General features: G+C 52.2%; 8 protein-coding genes across 8 annotated transcripts; 4 read left to right on the top strand and 4 right to left on the bottom strand.

The window, feature by feature from the left end:
* Positions 1-2,774: 2,774 nt before the first annotated feature.
* J4E78_008057 (uncharacterized protein) lies at positions 2,775-4,035 on the top strand (the record flags this gene model as incomplete). The annotated part of the gene is made up of 2 exons (XM_049368659.1): positions 2,775-3,034; positions 3,087-4,035. 2 exons carry the CDS (start codon positions 2,775-2,777, stop codon positions 4,033-4,035), a joined length of 1,209 nt encoding a protein of 402 aa, XP_049219624.1.
* Positions 4,036-5,580: 1,545 nt separating this feature from the next.
* Positions 5,581-6,022, top strand: J4E78_008056 (uncharacterized protein; the record flags this gene model as incomplete). Its single annotated transcript, XM_049368658.1, has 2 exons — positions 5,581-5,827; positions 5,889-6,022. 2 exons carry the CDS (start codon positions 5,581-5,583, stop codon positions 6,020-6,022), a joined length of 381 nt encoding a protein of 126 aa, XP_049219623.1.
* A 184-nt stretch (positions 6,023-6,206) lies between these two features.
* Positions 6,207-8,036, bottom strand: J4E78_008055 (uncharacterized protein; the record flags this gene model as incomplete). Its single annotated transcript, XM_049368657.1, has 3 exons — positions 6,207-7,177; positions 7,230-7,925; positions 7,976-8,036. 3 exons carry the CDS (start codon positions 8,034-8,036, stop codon positions 6,207-6,209), a joined length of 1,728 nt encoding a protein of 575 aa, XP_049219622.1.
* A 1,129-nt stretch (positions 8,037-9,165) lies between these two features.
* On the bottom strand, positions 9,166-10,518 carry J4E78_008054 (uncharacterized protein; the record flags this gene model as incomplete). The annotated part of the gene is made up of 3 exons (XM_049368656.1): positions 9,166-9,281; positions 9,374-9,978; positions 10,028-10,518. 3 exons carry the CDS (start codon positions 10,516-10,518, stop codon positions 9,166-9,168), a joined length of 1,212 nt encoding a protein of 403 aa, XP_049219621.1.
* Positions 10,519-11,463: 945 nt separating this feature from the next.
* On the top strand, positions 11,464-11,829 carry J4E78_008053 (uncharacterized protein; the record flags this gene model as incomplete). Its single annotated transcript, XM_049368655.1, has 4 exons — positions 11,464-11,489; positions 11,543-11,595; positions 11,645-11,707; positions 11,762-11,829. The coding sequence occupies 4 exons, from the start codon at positions 11,464-11,466 to the stop codon at positions 11,827-11,829; spliced, it is 210 nt and encodes a 69-aa protein (XP_049219620.1).
* A 415-nt stretch (positions 11,830-12,244) lies between these two features.
* Positions 12,245-14,529, bottom strand: J4E78_008052 (uncharacterized protein; the record flags this gene model as incomplete). The annotated part of the gene is made up of 5 exons (XM_049368654.1): positions 12,245-12,402; positions 12,501-13,269; positions 13,317-13,514; positions 13,564-14,291; positions 14,346-14,529. 5 exons carry the CDS (start codon positions 14,527-14,529, stop codon positions 12,245-12,247), a joined length of 2,037 nt encoding a protein of 678 aa, XP_049219619.1.
* Positions 14,530-14,826: 297 nt separating this feature from the next.
* J4E78_008051 (uncharacterized protein) lies at positions 14,827-15,993 on the bottom strand (the record flags this gene model as incomplete). Its single annotated transcript, XM_049368653.1, has 1 exon — positions 14,827-15,993. The coding sequence occupies one exon, from the start codon at positions 15,991-15,993 to the stop codon at positions 14,827-14,829; it is 1,167 nt and encodes a 388-aa protein (XP_049219618.1).
* Positions 15,994-16,939: 946 nt separating this feature from the next.
* Positions 16,940-17,829, top strand: RPS2 (40S ribosomal protein; the record flags this gene model as incomplete). The annotated part of the gene is made up of 3 exons (XM_049368652.1): positions 16,940-17,053; positions 17,111-17,184; positions 17,235-17,829. The coding sequence occupies 3 exons, from the start codon at positions 16,940-16,942 to the stop codon at positions 17,827-17,829; spliced, it is 783 nt and encodes a 260-aa protein (XP_049219617.1).
* Between the last annotated feature and the right edge of the window lie 216 nt (positions 17,830-18,045).

Here is an 18,045-nt window from a genome sequence, read left to right as displayed (position 1 = left end):
TCTTTGCTCAGGGCATGCTGTCTTGGGTATGGATGGGTGCGGATAATTTATAATCTCGAGCTGCCGCTCAGTGGTACTTTCATGCTCGTGGACCAGTGTATGGTTGTGTGTTCCCAGAAGAGAGTCACCGAAAAAGCCCAATTGAACCCGTTTGTGTCCTTTGCACCGACAATGCATCCTCTCTTGACAGTCCAACTGAGTAGGTCAGTCATATTCGGGGAGATGAGACAATGAGGGGACTGCCTACATTTAATACAGCTGAGATGTCTCTCTAGGTGATACAGCGCTACCAGATGTCGATAGTCGCGTGCTCCATCAACCATGGTTGTGAGTCTGAGCCACATAAAGGACAATCTTGGTCCAGCCCTGCTCTATGAAGATAGCATGGCTGTATGAGAACATAATCTGTTTTGCCCTCTTGGGTCCTGCGACGCAAAATGACGGGAATATCGAGTCCTTCTATAGCCCAGATCGTGTCACCTGATTCCACCCTCCTTACTTGTCTGCGTTGCGTTAAGTCATCCATAGGACCGCGCAGAACGAACCCAAGCGATTGTTGTGTTTCAAAAGCCTGCTTCACCCCACGAGAGCTTGCCATTACTTCAACAAGCCCTATCATCAGCCGCAATTCACGACCCACTTGTTCGTCAGATGGATTTATGTCGGAAGGCATGCCCTCTGCGTTGCCGCCACGGGAGCAACACACTCTTGAATGAAGGAAAGACATGCCGTGAGTTCGGAACCTTCTTATCATTGTACTCTGGTCGACGTCCAAAGATGGCATCTTGCGGTGTGGTTTAGTAACCCTGTCCAGAAGACATCCTCGGACGCGCAAACACGGGATCGTAGAGAACTTCATAGTGTGCAGCTTTTCAAGCGTTGGATGGTGATGATCAATATTTTGGTTCCGGCACCGTAGAACAGGATCATGTCGAGAACTGAGCTGAGTCTGGTGATCGTCATGTGCTTTGTGGGTAGCTTGTGGCTGGATTCCGGCAGTTGATGAACTTGACATCGACATCGGACTGGAGGCGGATACCGCGAACTTTTTTGACTGCGCCCCCGTGAAATTTGGCCATTCAGTATCAGTAAACTGACGTATGTTCCAATCCGGCACCCAGCTAGGCATAACGTCGAGATCCAGAGGCTGATGAGGAGGTACATGCTTCAACACGTCTAGCCGTCCCGTCGTGAATATCAAATGAGTTGCGATATTCCCATAGGTTTCTCTGGTACTCAAGGCATAGTCTATTGGAAGAGCCTCACGAAAGGATAAGGGGAAAAAGCTATAGAGAGCGAAGACTTTGTCTCTCGGGTCTGTAGCCATACAACGACGGGCGCGATGCAACAAGTCTAGGCAATCGTGCTCATCTCGTTGAGTCGCTGGAAGCCAGTGTAGAACGCCTGGAGGATCGTGTTTACGCCTGTCGCATAGACGCATGAGCTCCCGAACAGTGTGCGCATCCCAATGGATAGTCTCATAATCTGTATAGAGAGTGACTAGCTTCGCCAGGGATATCTCCTGTAACACCCAGATCCTGTTGAAGTATGGGTGCTGCAGGAACTCCTTGATCAGTGACTCGTCGATCTGGGGATCATCAGCGATGATGCCTTGAGATCTTTTGTCTAGGTAACCCAAGAATCTCGAATTCGCTTCAGTGGGACGAAACCCTAGGTATATCAATACCTGAGAAGCATTTGAGTAGACAGCGTTCATTAATCGGACCTGGTGGTTTCTTTCGGTCGTGCTCTTCTGATCGATACATCTGATAGGTGATGTGAGCAGCCAGCCCCCATACAATATGAAGCCTGCACGGCGAGCTTACATAGCATCAATCCAAAGTACGCGGGGTAAGTTTGGTCTTCTAACGCATCGAAGGGCCGCTTCGCAATTCTTCGTGATGGCGAGTCTTCTTCCATGACAGACTATAAACTGAGAGAGGGAGGCATCGCCGTCTGTTGTCGCCCAAGTATATGAAACTGCCTCGTAAACGGGTGCGGCTGCTAGGCTGACATGGACAAGGTCGCAGACGATATCATCCTGCTTTTGACCGGGGCGTACATGAACTAGCCGGATGCGTTGCTCATCTTCGCAGTCGAGCGGCCTGTACTCGAAGGGTAATACTGGAATAGCTAGCGAGGCCGATTCTGGGACGAGGTCGCCGCAAGACATGCAACAGCGGAACGCATCGAAGACCTGAACGTCAGTGTGTCGACACGTGCTTGACGTTTCGTCCATCGTCTCTCTCTTACGAGAATCTTCTGCGAAGACAGGCAGTCGATGTGAGTGCGCCGGTGTCCTAGGAGCCATTTATAAGAGGTCGAGTTTCAGCCGCTACCATAAGCCCAACAAATGTGAACTTGTCGAAGTAGGTCAGCCCTCACTCGCTTGCGCGAAGGCTGACGTGCACAGCCCGGCGCGTCATCTCTATCCTAGCTGCCGTCCACGCTTGAGTACACAGCAAGAATACGCCTAAACCGTGCAGAAGACGAACCGAGTGTGGCTTTAGCATGAACCTAGCTTTTTGATTGCAATACAGGGTTGTGCATTGGGGACGTTGCCGTGTGTGTGCCAACGTGTCTCGACACATCGTCGCACGGGCCCGCGATCAACGGAACGCTCTCCGCAACTCTGAGCCAACCCCACGGTCTTGCACAGCCGCGTAGTAAGACCATCCTGTATTGTGCACATAGTCCTATCGGCTACTGCCTAGCATCATTACCTTTCGAAGATGCAATGAGCACTGCAGCTGGGTCTCGATTCGGCCCAGAAGATGCGCCGCTCACCAGAAGCTCATTACAGCTTCACGATACCGTCGATACACGATGACACGACACTCGATTGCCGCGTATACCATCCAGATACCCTGACCAAGCCGAAAGACTCGGCCGATATCGCGCAATGGAGGAAGAGGGGTATCGTCATGGCACACCCATACGCGCCAATGGGCGGTAGCTATGACGATCGGGTAGTCGGTATCGTGGTGGATGAGTTCTTACATGCTGGGTGGATGGTGGGCACATTCAACTTCAGGTACTATCATAACAGGACTTCACCGTAGCGATTCAAGACTAACGGATGCTAGAGGTGCTCACGGGTCCAAGGGACGCACTAGCTGGTCTGGAAGACCCGAACTAGACGACTATACATCCTTCGCCGCATTCTTCATGCACTACATATCCTGCCTCCGACCGCGCATTACCTCCGACCTTACCTTCGTGCCCGACCAGTCTCCGATACTATCGAACCAAAACGAGTTGGCACAGGTGCAAGATGATGCATCCCCCATAGTCATATTAGGAGGCTACTCCTATGGCTCCCTCATCCTCAGACACCTACCGCCCATACCGACTATACTACAACCGTTCTCCACTCCAATAGCAGGTACTGCGGCAGACGAGATAGTTCTGCGCGCTCGCAAGCTAGCAGACCAGAGCAATCTGGAATGGATCAACCTAGCTCGGGATGAAACCAGAGCTAGGAGGAAAAGCAGAGCGGGGAACGAACCGAGACCCCAAGTGACAATGGGTGGAGAAGAGACAAGTACAGAGAAGCGTAGGAGTAGTAGAGACGTTCGAAGAAGTCTTGAGGGTGGCTCGCGGCTCGAAATCCGAACGCGGCTAAGAAGCCTCAGTCACAGGCGACGACACGAAAACCACGAACCGATACCGCAGCCGGAGAAGAAGAGCACAAAGACTCCTACAATGCCAGACGTCCGTTATCTTCTCATCTCGCCGCTGACACCGCCAACCTCTACACTTGCCGCACCGGCCCTTATACACAAGTTTTGGAGCAGGTCTAAAGACGAGTATCAAGAAGTGATTGGAAAGCATATGACCCTAGCAATCTATGGCGATCAGGATATCTTCGCTTCGTCAAAGAAAATTCGGGACTGGTCAGAACAGCTCAAAGCCGAGCCGAACTCACGCTTCACTAGTGTTGAGGTTGCAGGCGGAGGGCACTTTTGGCATGAGAATGGCGTCGAAGTAAGACTAAGATCTGCGCTGAAGGAATGGGAGGCTGCGATACGATAACAGAATACAATGTTCTCATGCTATAGCTTGTCTTCTTCTCATCCTCTGACAACACTTCGTCTATGTCCTCTGCACACACCCATCATCAGCACTTACTCGCCCGGGGCTGGTTGTAGCATGTATGGCGCTCTCTCATGGGATTGATATCACGCTGGAACACTCCAGTCAAATTAGTCGGTGGGCGATATTGCTATTGGGCAGCCCCCGAGCCTAGTTGTTCTTAAGAGGCGGGTAACAATGACGTAGCGTCATGAGGTTACACCCCTAAGTTTTTGATTTGCTCAACCACCACCATCAACTCGAATGCCTCTTCAATACAAACGCACAGTGCTAAAGACGTCGTCAATGATCCGCTGCGACGAGTTCGTAACAGTTGTACAATTTCCCTGGAAGGAACAGTTCCGATGCTACCTATATCGTTCAATATCGACCATCCACAAATTTGACCCTTTTTTAGAACTTCCAATCAACGAATCGTCCAACGGGTATTCATTTGAGTGATTCGCGTTAGGCTTGGATGAAACGTCCTGATAGTCGCATTACAGGGCTCCTACTGCGCGGAGTCAATGGCTGCTTAAGGCAACTGATAAATGCTCGAAAAAGAAAAACAGAGTAACAACACGAACGCATGAAGTCGAAGTGATCGACTGCTAGCATCCCGGATCAGCGGCAACGGCCAGGTTATTTTGACACAATGCTGGTCGGTTGTGGTATCTTCTCTTGGTGAGCCCTGCATCGTCATTATCAGCGCACGTACATATCAAACGCTACGATATCGTGCCGTGCCTGACTGGCGCTCGTGTTCTCGGCGTGAAAAGCTTGTTCCGGTTTGACGGCGCCACAGTAGCATTGTAGCTCGGAGATTTTCCTCTCCACTTCCTCTTCCATGCTTACGGGCGATTCAACCGGTGGGTGAAGAAGCCCAGACTCTTTCCTCACCAAAACAATGCCGTTGAGATGTGCATGATGTGTAAACAAAAGATCATCAGTAAGAAACTTGAACGATGCGCAGATTCATCAAATAGGTCTCCAAAGGCTCTTGGGGGCGTCAGAATATAGTATCGTCGATACCTAGGTAACGGTCGGATGTTTTGACGTCAGCCCCATCTTACCAGAAGACCAGAGCTTGTACCGTTCTAAAAATAAGTCAGCTAACGCATCGAAAAGGAGAAAGCGCAACACCAGTGCGCTCGCGAGTATTGAGAACCCAGGGCTACAGTACCTCGGTGCCCTGTATGGGGAACATACGGACGATCAGTGCGAAAGAGGTAGGCAACTCCACACCGCTAGGTCCAGGATACACCTCGCATTACAACGTGAAAATAGATGCTTTCTGTAGCTCTCGTACTCGTACTCCGTAATCACGAGCAACGTGCATTTCGGTGGTACTCGGCAGCTACGGCTTTGCGTATATAATTTCGGTATTCCACTCAGCTAGACAGACATCATCAACAACATCCATCACTTCCTCGCCACTACTACTACTACTCCTACTACCGATATTCCCATCTACCAACCACGACTTTCAACACCATCACCACCAAGATGCAGTTCACCACCGCCCTCCTCGCTCTCGTAGCCAGCACCGCCTCCGCCGCCGTCCTCCCCCGCGACAACCAAGGAGAGTGGAACGTCGAGATTACCGTCGGACCCGACGTTGGCCAAATCTACCTCCACGCCGAGTTCTCAAACGACCAGTACGCCGAGCTGAGGAACACCTGCGTCGAGGCTCAGGACCCTTACCTCCACGGCTGCGACCAGTTGACATTCGACTTCACCTACGACGGAAAGCGTACGTTTACATCTCCATATGCCAGTCTGATAGCTTCGAACTAACTTTTTTTGCCTTGTAGTCGTTACCCTTCAGGAGACTCTGCCCAGCGGTGTTGTCGTCTACGGAGAGGCTGCTATCGAGGTTACCACCGACATTGGTGGCGGCCGTAAGCGGGACGACATCGTCATCCCTGTTTCCCGCGCCGTCGTCTAAGCTGGATAGGTTTGGTGACGATGTCCTTTTGGCATACTTTCGCTCTGCAGAGAGTAGTGTATATATTTGAATCGTAATACTATTTATTGAGTCAACGTTGGTTGGAATCAGCATATCATGAATCTTGTCACTATCTGAACTATGACCCGTCACAGTAAACGCCAAGTTCTGACCCGTACTTCTTTCAAACAGTAACAGTGTACTCCACCGCATTCCCCGGTTCCCTGGGATAAAACTCAATCATGAACGTCGTAGCTTGACCCGCCGCTCTCACAGCATCCAAAGCCGCTGCCTTGATGACAACACCTTGCGCTGTCCAGTCCCAATGGTTACCGTACGTCGCCCGACCCTGTTGTAGCACAGGTAGGTACTGCGTCCAGTCATCCACCAGATACGTTCCATCGGCTTTGGTAGCTTTGACAGCCGCGGGCCTGTTCTGGCCAGACCATGTAATCGGGATGAGCAGGTCCTGACCGGCTGCTGGTAAGGACCCGGATTTGCTGGATAGGACTGGTGTGGTGTACTGGAGCACGTTGACCTGGAGAGCGGCGCCGCGGTTGAAGGTCAAGGTCAAATTTGCTAAGCTGCCGGTAGGCGATGTAGGTGTGATGATCGATTTGAGGTATGCAGCTGTGAAGGTGATCTTCTCGCCTGAGACAGTGTAGTCTTTGCCTTTGGCTAGTTGTCTGCTTCCTTTGCTAATCTTACTGAGTGTGTTTCCGTTGAACATGAAGCCCAACGTGGCGTCTCCTACAGTCTCATTCTTGCGGTGGTAGATATACGCGGAACTCGTCTGCGTTGCAGAGCCGTCTGTGGTACTTTCCGGAAGCGCGTTCGGGATGCCTTTTACTGCGTTGCGGTAGATATCCAAGGCTACCTCGTCCCGCCAAACATGCGTTGCGCGATCAAGGAAGTCGGCTCCGTTGTCCCAGAGGATGGTCGAAGTGTTGTATTTTGCTGCAGTGCGGAGGAAGAAATCGAAGTATCGCCAGCGCGCTGCAGTCTCAGTGGCGACGGGTGATACAGCCCACTCACCAATGACCAGAGGGATATCGGTGAAGTTTCCACGGACGGCGGCGAGGTCGGCTTCAAGAGCAGCTTTGTCGGCGTCAGAGCCCCACGTGGTTTTGCCCCAGGCCTGGAAAACGTAGTCGTCTACAGTATGATTAGTCGTTATACCTTGTGTGGTAAGATGGTTGCTGCTTACAAGGTGAGTAGTAGTGATACTGAATGCCCCAAGGATTCTTGAACTTCGGATCAGGCTTCTTAAACCACTGCGACGTTTTCGCTCCATCTTCACCAGCGCCAACGAGCGTAACAACGCGCTTCGGGTTGTGACCCCCAGCATCATTGATAGCCTTGAGGAAGATGTCGTTCAGCCTGTTGACCTCAGCGCCATGCTCAGCCGTAGTTCCTGGAATTTCGTTGATTGTCTCGAAAGCAACCTTCTCGCTCTTGCAAGCAAGCTTTTTGCCAATCTGCTCCCACAACTTCCCAAGCCTCTCTTCAACAGCCGTGACGTTCGTGTTCGCTACTGTCAAGTCGGCCCAAGTCCAAGAATCGTGGTGGACGTTGACAATGGCGTACAATCCGCGGTCTGTGACCATGTCTACGACATCTGATACGCGTTGCAGCCACACAGGATCGACGGTCCAGTCTGGTGATTGAGAGGTGAAGTGGTACGCCCAGGTAATAGGAATTCGAATGCTCTTGAACCCAGCTCTTTTCGCATCATCGAATGTGCTTCCTACAACAGGTGGGTTGTTCCAGCTGCCTTCAGTCTCCACGGCATCGAGCGTGTTGCCAACATTCCACCCCGGATTCAGCTTTGCAAAGAAAGTACCGGCTGAGATCGACGCGAACTTTGAACTCGAAGGGCACTTTACGCCAGTGCCGTTCGTCGCTGCCTTGTGTTAGCCAATATTCCGCTGTCGAGACCATGGGGAAACGTACATTGAGCGACAGCAAAAGCGCTGTTTAGCAGCACTGCTGCGCTTGCGTAAAAGATTCTCATTGTGATACTTGAGAGCTCTGACCGACTGTTTCTCAGAGAGGCCAGGAATAAGTGCAAGATATACACTCTGTCCCATCTCTTTGGCGCAATTAACTCACCTCACATTTTCTTCCATATAGCCTGACCCACACTCCCCTCGCCACCTCTCTACAAGCCTCGCATGTTAATGAGGTTGTTACCCCAAGTTGTCGCCGCTTGCGGTTAGCGCGACAACCAAGCTTCCACTTTCATTTGCTTATATTGAAAAGCCGCCTTCTTACCCGGTTTTCCAGTGCGGAAGCAAAAGCATAGAAGGCGCCTGGAAGGAGATAGCGAGGTCGATTGAGAGAATTTCATTGGTCGTTGCTGTGTTTGGTAGAAACATCGCGTCCTAGCGATATTGTAAGCCCCAGTCTGGGTTCATGTGAGGTCCGCGCGGGCCTGACTCCAAATTAGCCTGGGAAGCGACATTTCTCCACCAAGGATTTTGGCACTCCTGTGATCACGGTTTGGTCTCCTGCCCTCAGGGTAAGTAGCTCACATGCGAACGCCGAAGACACTTATCTTCAAAAGTAGTAATACAGTTATTCCGTATCCAAACCGGCGTGAAAGCTGCTGACCGGGTGCAAAGTGCTCAAGTCACCATACGTGTGATCAGTGCATACACGCGCGACATTTCCGATACTCAAAAGGCAGACAAGACCCCCAGTAAAAGATCTAAGACAACGATGTATCAAAAGGTGGAGGCCTCCGAGTACCATCAACGTACAGTATGCCATTGGGGGAAACAAGAGAGAGAACTAGCAAAACAATTGAAGAAGAGATTGATTCCTGGAAGACGTCCCGACCGCCCTAAGAACGCCGAAAAAGAAGAGAAAGACCAGATACCAAGAAGGTCATTAACCCACTGTGTCGCATGAGACACGAAACGTTTTCAAGGAAAAACGCCGCATATGATCCTGTCCAAGGTCTTATCAGACATGTCGTCTGCGGAAGGACGGCCTCTCAACTCGCGTTGGCGTTTATACTCCTTCGCGGCAAAATGGCGTTCGTGCATCTTGCGATAATAGATTCTCCGGTCTTCTGACGAATCACGATGCGGCTTGCATAGCTCTCTTGGCACGTGGTATAGACGCTCGCGCTCGGAACCCTACTCGGGGCGGGGCCTCTTGGCACCGTGCGGGTTCTGCCAGCTGCCATCGTTGCCGCCTTGGTTGCCTTGGAAGAACCCTGGGTTGAATGCTGGGTTGCCGCCGAAGCCACCTCCTGTAGTCTCAGTGTTAGCGATCATCCAAGCGAAGGACCAAGAAGTATGGGGGTTAAGTCACTAGTCGGAGGATGAAAGTTTCTCGACGTACCCATTCCTCCCATCATGCCCATGTTGCCACCACCCATACCCATCATGTTGGCTCCCATGCCCATCATGTTACCGCCCATAGGCATGTTCATGCCACCCATGGGGTTCCCGCCCATAGGGTTCATGCCCATGTTGCCACCACGACCACGATTGCCCATGCCGCCGCGCATATTACCGCCCATCATACCACCGCGGTTGAAGCCGCCTCCGAAGTTGTTCATACCGCCCATAGGGTTGCCGAAGTTGCCCATTGGTGCTTGAGCCCCGTAGCCTCCCATGTTGCCGCCCATGTTACCACCAGCAGGAGAGAAGTTACGGTTATTTTGGTAGCCCATGCCTCCTCTGTTAAAGTTGCCACGGTTGTTGTTGTATCCGCCTCTGTTGTTATATCCACCTTGGTTGCCGTAGTTGCCGGAAGTAGCGCGATCGTTCCTACCCTTGTCGCGCGCGGGGACATCCTTTGGTAGTGTCTTAAACGGATTGACGTGTGGAGGACTGAAGATGGCGGTCGGCTTCTTCGTGTGGGCTTGGTCTCGGAAGAGGTTCTCGATCTGGTGCTTCAAAGCAGTGGCTGCTTGGGGTGAGTTCAAAAGAGCGAAGACTTGACTACGAGAGTGATTAGCCTGGTGTACCTCAAAGCCATAGAGTGACTAACCCTTTGCTCTTGCCGTTGACCTTGTGCTCATTGAAGGTTACCTCGACAAGTTCGTCTTCGCAACCACTCTGATTAGCCCATCCGCGGATGTCTTCTTCGCTGATCCACCAGTTTACGTCGTTGATCATAAGCGCTGCGGTCGCGCCGGGATCAGTCGGGCGATCATCGTCCTCACCCTGCTTGCGCTTTGTACCCTGTTGCTGAGGTGCTTGTTTGTGAACGTCGAGGCCAGCCGCACCCCCTGTGGATGCTATCTGTTGGGTGCTCTGGTCATGATGGCCATCCCCGTTTGTTGCGTCCTCTGTGGACTCTTTGATCGCTTGATCGCCGTTTTCCGCCTTCGTGGTATCCGGTGCGTTGTTTGATGTCGCAGCGTTCGCATCTGTGTTGGGAGTGTTGGCGTCGGTTACGGTGGTGTCTTGCTGCGCGGTCGAGTCTTGGTAGGAGTCATCGCCGTAGATGTCGATATCGAAGTTGTCGTCGTCAGCCATGTCTGCTGTGGTATGTCAAGTCAACTGCAGTAAGCGATGAGGTTTGTTCCGGTATTCTTTCTTTAATTCGCTTTTAGGTACTTGATGTGCTAGTATCAATAGCCAAAGTACATGCAATTCTGTGATTGGCATACAAATCAGCATGATGAGATAGAGGGGTGATAAAAGAAAGTATGCGTTGGCCGTCCGTTGCAATGCGAAAGCGAGAGAAGAGACAAACAGCGTAGAGTGTAAGGCCATACGTACAGTGCCGCTGTCGGCGCGTGGTGACAAGGTCCAGAAAGACAGCTCAGTGCAAGACGGGGTAGTCCGATCGCCCCTGGCAGATGCGGAGATGTAAAAGGTACAGGATGTGGTGTGAGAGATGTGTGAAGCCTCAGCCTGCCTCCTGCGCTTGCTATTGCTAGCTTCCAGTACAGTATGCGCGAAGCGAAGTTGCTGTATACAATGTCCCTTCGAATTGATGCGGCGCTGAATCGTGCGCTACCAGGAATAAGAAGAAATGGAGAGCAACGAGGACGAGCTCGAGTCAAATGCCAAACACGTTCCCCTTCAACCCTTGACTCTGCGCGTGAGTCGACGTAAGCAAGCGGGTCGCGGTCGCGTGTCTCGTGGGCGGCTCTGTTGCGTAGTGAGTGACTGCGTTGAGTGACAAACCTGGGGAAGTGGGTAGAGTCGACTTGTCGGCGCGAGCACGAGTGATGGTGAGCGACAGACGACGACGCGGATGCGATAGCTCGAAGTTAGCGTCGCCGCTTAGCGTGCTTGGCGCAACACCTACCCCTGTCGGGTTTCTCCGCAAGGCCAGATTGCGTCCGTCTGGTAATTTGGCAGCTGCTACCCTGAGTTCGCGACTACTCCGACAACCCGCGATACATTCAACTCGACAATTCACTCACGACAACCCCATTCACCCCACAAATCAACAGTCACGTATCAGTCGCCATGGAGAACGTCAAGGAATTCGCTGAGTAAGCCCGACGGCAATCGCACGATGAGAGAGCAATGGCTAACCTCCGCGCAGTATGCCCGCTGAGTTCCTCCGGGAGGGTACTCTGTTCATGAACCGCTGCACCAGTACGACCGCTTCTCCAAGCCGATGACGACGCATCTAACACAACCGCAGAGCCCGACAAGAAGGAGTTCATCAGGATATCGCAAGCAGTAGGAATCGGTTTCCTGATCATGGGTTAGTGACAGGTCGCATATACGCCCCATATCCATCAGACTGACCATCTTGCAGGAGTCATCGGCTACGTCGTCAAGCTGGTCCACATCCCCGTAAACAACATCCTCGTCGGCGGCTCATAGACGCTACTACGCCACAACACATCGATTCTCTTCCCTTTGCATCTTCGACCACGACACCGGTCCGTTCATCATATCATCTTGTATTAGGGGCATTGGGAGTGGAAAGACCGGCCTTTACCTTGTGGGCTCCATAGAGGACATATGGCATACTCAAAATGGCTGTATAGTACGGAGGTTTGGTCAGCGGGAGTTTGATTATATCCAAATTTAGGCATGCGCAACATTCACGTTGATGGAGCTTGCGGACCATATGACGTGATGTAAACTGAATCGTGCGCCAGAGTCGACTGATCCAGAACCGAAAGCCCCTGCATATATACAATAACCTCCCGAACTCCTTCCTAGATCCCTATATACAATGCCTACGTTCGCCCGTTCATCGGAAGTCTGGTAGGGTCAGCTGATGCAGGAGCTTTCACTCCTCATTCATCATGTCTTCGTACCACATAGGATGCCTTCTCGTCCTGCCCTCGGTATTGTAGAGCCGCTCGTCATGATGCAACATGTGATTAACCCGCCGTCCAATCTTTGGCTCCGCTTCATCTTCTTCAAGGCCGTCATTCCATGTGTGGACTGTGCAAGTTCCCTGTGAGGTGCCCCAGCCATTCCATGAAGTCGCTAGCGACGGTCAGCTAAAGAATCGAGGAGATAGAGTATATATAGATGCTTACCAGCAATCATGGGCGCATTGGGATGCCAGCTTGCATCTCGAACACAGGTCTGCCATCTGCCTTCGTTCCTACCCCAGTGATCGTACATGCCAGAGAGAAGATCTGTCTCACGTGGCCTTGAGTTTCTAGTCGCTTTGAGAACATCGACTTTTCCAGCAAGTGTCGCATCCAGGTTCCAGATGTAGACCGATCCATCGTAGCTGCCGGAGTAGACATATCGCGAGTCTGTGCTACCGGGTGGTGAGAAGTGGCATCGGATAAGCGTCTTCAAGACCTTGTGCCCTCGGAAGGTGACAAGCGAGCAGTCGTGTGGATGTGGGCGGTAGTCATCGAAGTCGTACGCGTTGGATCGGTACTCAAAGCGGTTGGTGTATGCGTTGGGATCAATGCGATCGGCCTTCTCTTTTGACATCATTTTCCTCAGATCCCAAAGCTTAGCGGTTTGGTCCTTGCCGTTGCTAAGTACGTATCGCCCATCACCCTTGCTGTCGACATACGTTAGTCCCTCGGTGTGGCCGAGGAAAACACCAGCTTCTCGGCCATCGCCCATGCTTCTTCGGTCCCAGACCTTGAGTGTAGTATCGTCTGAACCAGAGTAGAGAATATGAGGCGAATTAGTGTCACCAAAGCAGACCGCATTCACGTCGTCCTGATGACCGGGGATGCGCAGTACAGACTGACGACGCTCTATGTCATACACATAGACAGAGCTGTCTCCTGTTCCTGCTACAATCTCACGTCCATCGCCAGAAAACCTTATCGACCAAATCTGGAACGGTCAGTTGCTAAGTCGAATAGGATGTGTGACTATCTTACACCAAAGTATCCGCGGAATCCACGCGGGGCCGGTCGACCCAGATCTGAAAAGTCGAGGTAATGGGGCTCAGAATCGTCACTGGGGTCCGTGTGTGCTAGCGCGACGATACTTCGAATCGAGCTGTATGCCAGGAAACGGTTGTCTGGACTTAATGAAGCATCTGTGATAGTCCATTGGCCGCCATCATATCTCACTGTCTACGACAGGTCAGTTTTGCAGGGCTTCAAATCCAAGGATGTTACTTGCCTTGTAATACTTCCAGTCATATGGATTTGACGTGTCGTACATGCGCACTTTGAAGTCCTGAGCGCATGAGAAGAAGAAATTACCATCGTCAGAGAATTGTCCCGAATAACATCGCGCATTGTAGTGTATGATGGTGTCCGCCACAGACTCGGGTATCATGTCTTGCCTCAACAGCTTCGTGGAATTCTTCTGGCGACCATCACCACCGATGCCTAGCTCACGTCGCATGATGTTGTATGCTAGCCTCTTTTTCCTCTGGAGAGTATCCTCTGGTCGTGGGTTCGTTCCGAAATTACCTCCTTGCATCAGTTCCTGGCCTTCTTCACTGGGCACCTTTTCAAACAAGTCTCTGCCTCGTGGCCCTCGCCTTCTGCCAGAAGACCTTGTACCAATAGGATCATAGCCGGTACCTGCATTGCTGTCCTCTTCATCTTCCTGCTCGTCATCGTCAAACCTGTGTCGCCGAAGCCCGGATCGAGGAATTAAATCGGTGGCAAATATCCGCCCTAATCCGGCATGCCCAAGCAACTGCATTATCTGCTCACGTGTAATCATGACTGGCTGCCGAGGATCGTCTGGATCTTCGTCCCCGTCCTCGTCTTCTTCTTCGTCCTCGTCATCATCATCCTCGTCCTCGTCCTCTTCTTCGTCGTCATCTTCGTCGTTATCGTCGGTGTATTCGAATGCGATCTCCACTCCGCTGAGGTTACTCAATCGTTCGGCAGCATCTTGTGACAATGTCAGTAAATAGTTCATGAGCCATACAAGGCAGATCAATATACCATGAAAGCTCAAATCGCCTTCACCGTCCTCATTGTCGTCGGTCCCCTCTTCTGCGGGCACAAAGTCCATGTCGTCATCATCATCTTCAGTATCGCGCCAGAACGGGTCGTTTGGATCGTAAACAATGGTTCTTGCGGTGTCCTCCTCGGTAGGTGGGCTAGTCGGGGCGTGTGAAGAACTCATACTTGCGAGAAGCTGTCCAGCAGATGTCGCAAGTTGTACCGAGGTGATTATGATGGTGATGCTCGTAACGGGCGGGAGCTTTGTTAGTAGTGACGGTAATAAGGCGGGCTATCTCCGTTTTCCCCACTCTTATCGATAGATTGAGCCACGCAGCACGGCTGTTCACATGACGACACGTTACTGGCATGAGCAAGTAGAAGGGTATGTCTTGCATGGCGATTCATTGATTAAAAAGCGTGGGTAAACAAAAGGGTATTTAATCTCGAAGAACAGCGCGACAATAACCCCGCGTGGAGCTCAATCAGTATCTGTATCCTGATGCGAAATCATGAGTTCGGGATCCGGATCATCATCTTCAGAGTCAAAGTACGTTTGTCTAGGCGACGCAGCCTTCTTCGGCGGGGACCGACTGATCCTGATCGCAGATCCCGTCATCTCCTCTGGTTCCCTAGCCTCAAAACCATCATGACCTATCAACGGTTCTGTAGCTCGTTCCTTGCCCTTTCGTTTCAACCCAAGAGTCTCTTCTAACATATTCTTGCCTTGATTGAACGCTTCCAGCTCGGCACCGATAGCGCAAACCAGGAGGTTCCAACTTCGCGACGACGCAAATTCTAGCTTCTCTTCGAGGTAGGCAATTATTGTATCCATTTGCTCGAGAAGCTTATTGGGATCTGGGGAGCTTTTCTGTGCCGTGGGCCGCATAGAGTCTTGTAGGGTTGTCTCGTAGTCTGCCACCCTTTTCATGACGTCGGTCCATAGTACTGCGCCCTCGTCAAGCGCACCGCGATCTCTGTCGACCTCTTCGCACCTCTCAGCTAGCCTTGTGTACTCGTCTTGCCAGTATTCGCGCGCCATTTCGAGTGTTCTTCGCTTCGCGGGTAGTGTGAGGAACGGAGAGGACGACATTGGTACGTGGTCCGCGTTTGGAGGTCGGGCAAGGAAGTTTGAAACCTCCCGATCTAACAGTGACAGCGATGTCTTGTACGATGCCAGTTTTGCTTCCACAGAGTTTTCCGTATCAGCCAGCTCGTCCAAGACTCGCCGGTGTTGTCTCTTCAGCGCCCATAGTTCTTCTTCCTTCTGTCGAATCTCCTGTTCTAGCTTCGAAGCTTCCGTTTGTAAGGTTTGTGCTCTTGCGCCAGCGTCTTCTCTTTCTATATCCCTGATCTTCTTCGCGAGCCGTACACGCTTCTGGCTCCACGCATCGGTCTTCTCCACTGTGCTTTGCAGTTTCCTCAGATCCTCATCTAAGAGGTCTAGTTCCTCAGCCTTGATACTGGCCAGTTGCCTTATCCGCTTAGATATGCCTTGCCTTGCTGTGTTTAGTCCCACTTTCTTGCTCCGTGTTGCGCTGTGGCCGTTTCCGCTGTCCTCGCCTCGGTCACTGGACCGAACACTGCTAACAGTTGGTGTGGTGCTTCCATTCGATCCGCGACCGTCTCCTGCGCGAAGGCTGCCCATCAGGCCATCAGATTGTGCGTCAAGTAGCTCTTGCAGCTGTTGTTCGAGATGTCTGGCTCGCCGTTGCAAAGCTAGTAGGTCGTCGGGAACGCGCGGCGGCGGAGAAAGACTGGATCTTGGGGCGTGCCATAGTACGGAGGAAGTTACAGGCGGTGGTATTCGAGGAGAAGGCGGAGAGTTGTAAAGTGGTAGTTCGTGTTCGCGCGCGTGAGGGTCTTCGAAGGACTTTCTGAATCGCCGCGGCGGTGAGAGCGAGCCGAGGACCGAATTAAAGATAGACATTACGATTAACCATAAGACTCCTGTGCGCTCTATGGTATGTTTGAAGAGGCGTTGGTGAGAAGTAGTTGTGTATGTGGTAGCGTTGGTGCCTCGCGCATGTGAACGAGTCAGGCGCGCTCCGCAAGCTCTTAGTCAGCCACGTCATCTTAAACAGCTTGGGAGCATGAGACACGCGATATTCATGGACAGAACGATCAAGCAGAACACGGGATGCGATTAGTCTTGAGGGTTTTCGGGAGGAGGAACAGCGCTGGCAAGCTAGAGACGTATCGTCGTGCTTGCGAGGTTCTTGTGAAGTATCCTGGCAAACGACTTTCGAATGTTGCATTCTGGGGTATGAAAGACTCTATCGATACAGAGAGGTAACCACTTAGCTAAATGCAGCTGTACAGCCTCCAAGAATTGCGCCTTGCAGTCGTGGTGATCACCCGTGGATTATTCACTTGGGCATCCCGCATGCAGCCTGGTTGCGCCAAGCCACATGCGGCTAGCGTCATCCACGACCTAAGCGAGCATTTCAATATCGAAAGTTGCAAGTGCGACCGCGACAACAGCACGCACTAACTCCCAGGAACTTCAAATCGTACGCTCTCCCACCTCTCCTCACCCTCTCAGCCGTCGCTAATCGCAACTCCAGCAGCCGTATACCCCACCAACATACATCATGGCTGACGCTCCTGCCCCCGCTCGCGGCGGATTCGGTTCTCGTGGAGACCGCGGTGGTGACCGTGGACGTGGTCGCGGACGTGGCCGTGGCCGCCGTGGCGGAAAGACCGAAGTACGCATACACAATATCTTGGAGGCATAAAGCGCGGGAAATTGACAATTGGCATAGGAGAAGGAATGGCAGCCCGTCACCAAGCTTGGCCGTCTCGTAAAGGCCGGCAAGATCAAGAGCATGGAGGAGATGTACGTTCTGAGGCGACAATGGGGTGGGAATATTTACTGACTGTGGGCAGCTACCTCCACTCTCTCCCCATCAAGGAGTACCAGGTCGTCGACTTCTTCCTTCCCAAGCTCAAGGACGAGGTCATGAAGATCAAGCCCGTCCAGAAGCAGACCCGTGCCGGTCAGCGTACCCGCTTCAAGGCCATCGTCGTCATCGGTGACTCCGAGGGTCACATTGGTCTCGGTATCAAGACCTCCAAGGAAGTCGCAACCGCCATCCGCGCCGCCATCATCATCGCCAAGCTCTCCGTCGTCCCCATCCGAAGAGGTTACTGGGGTACCAACCTTGGTGAGCCTCACTCGCTCCCCACCAAGGAGAGCGGAAAGTGCGGTTCCGTCACTGTCCGTCTCATTCCCGCTCCCCGTGGTACCGGCCTTGTCGCATCGCCCGCCGTCAAGCGTCTCTTGCAATTGGCTGGTGTTGCCGACATCTACACTGCCTCTTCCGGTTCCACCAAGACCCTTGAGAACACCCTGAAGGCTACCTTCGTCGCCGTCGCACACACCTACGGTTTCCTCACCCCCAACCTGTGGGCGGAGAAGAAGCTCACACCATCCCCGCTTGAGGAGTACAGCGACATCCTCCGCGAGGGTAAGAGGTACTAGAGGGTGTTTCTGCATGGGTTCTTTTTAGCATTCAGGGTTATGGCGCGGGGTATTACATTCAGGACCTCACGTATGTATCCAACGATAGTGCTGGGTACACCGGCATGAAAATGAACAACTTTCAATGATGACCTTGAAGTCATGACACTCCGTGTGGTTTGTCTTGCGGAAGCGTATACTTTGAAGTGACGGCAGTATGTCAACGTGCTACCGCAT

The sequence above is a fragment of the Alternaria triticimaculans genome (assembly GCF_023758025.1).
Source record: "Alternaria triticimaculans strain BMP 0046 chromosome Unknown scaffold_13, whole genome shotgun sequence".
Classification (NCBI taxonomy): domain Eukaryota; kingdom Fungi; phylum Ascomycota; class Dothideomycetes; order Pleosporales; family Pleosporaceae; genus Alternaria; species Alternaria triticimaculans.
Note: the sequence above shows the minus strand (reverse complement) of the source record. Positions and strands in the feature narration are given on the sequence as shown.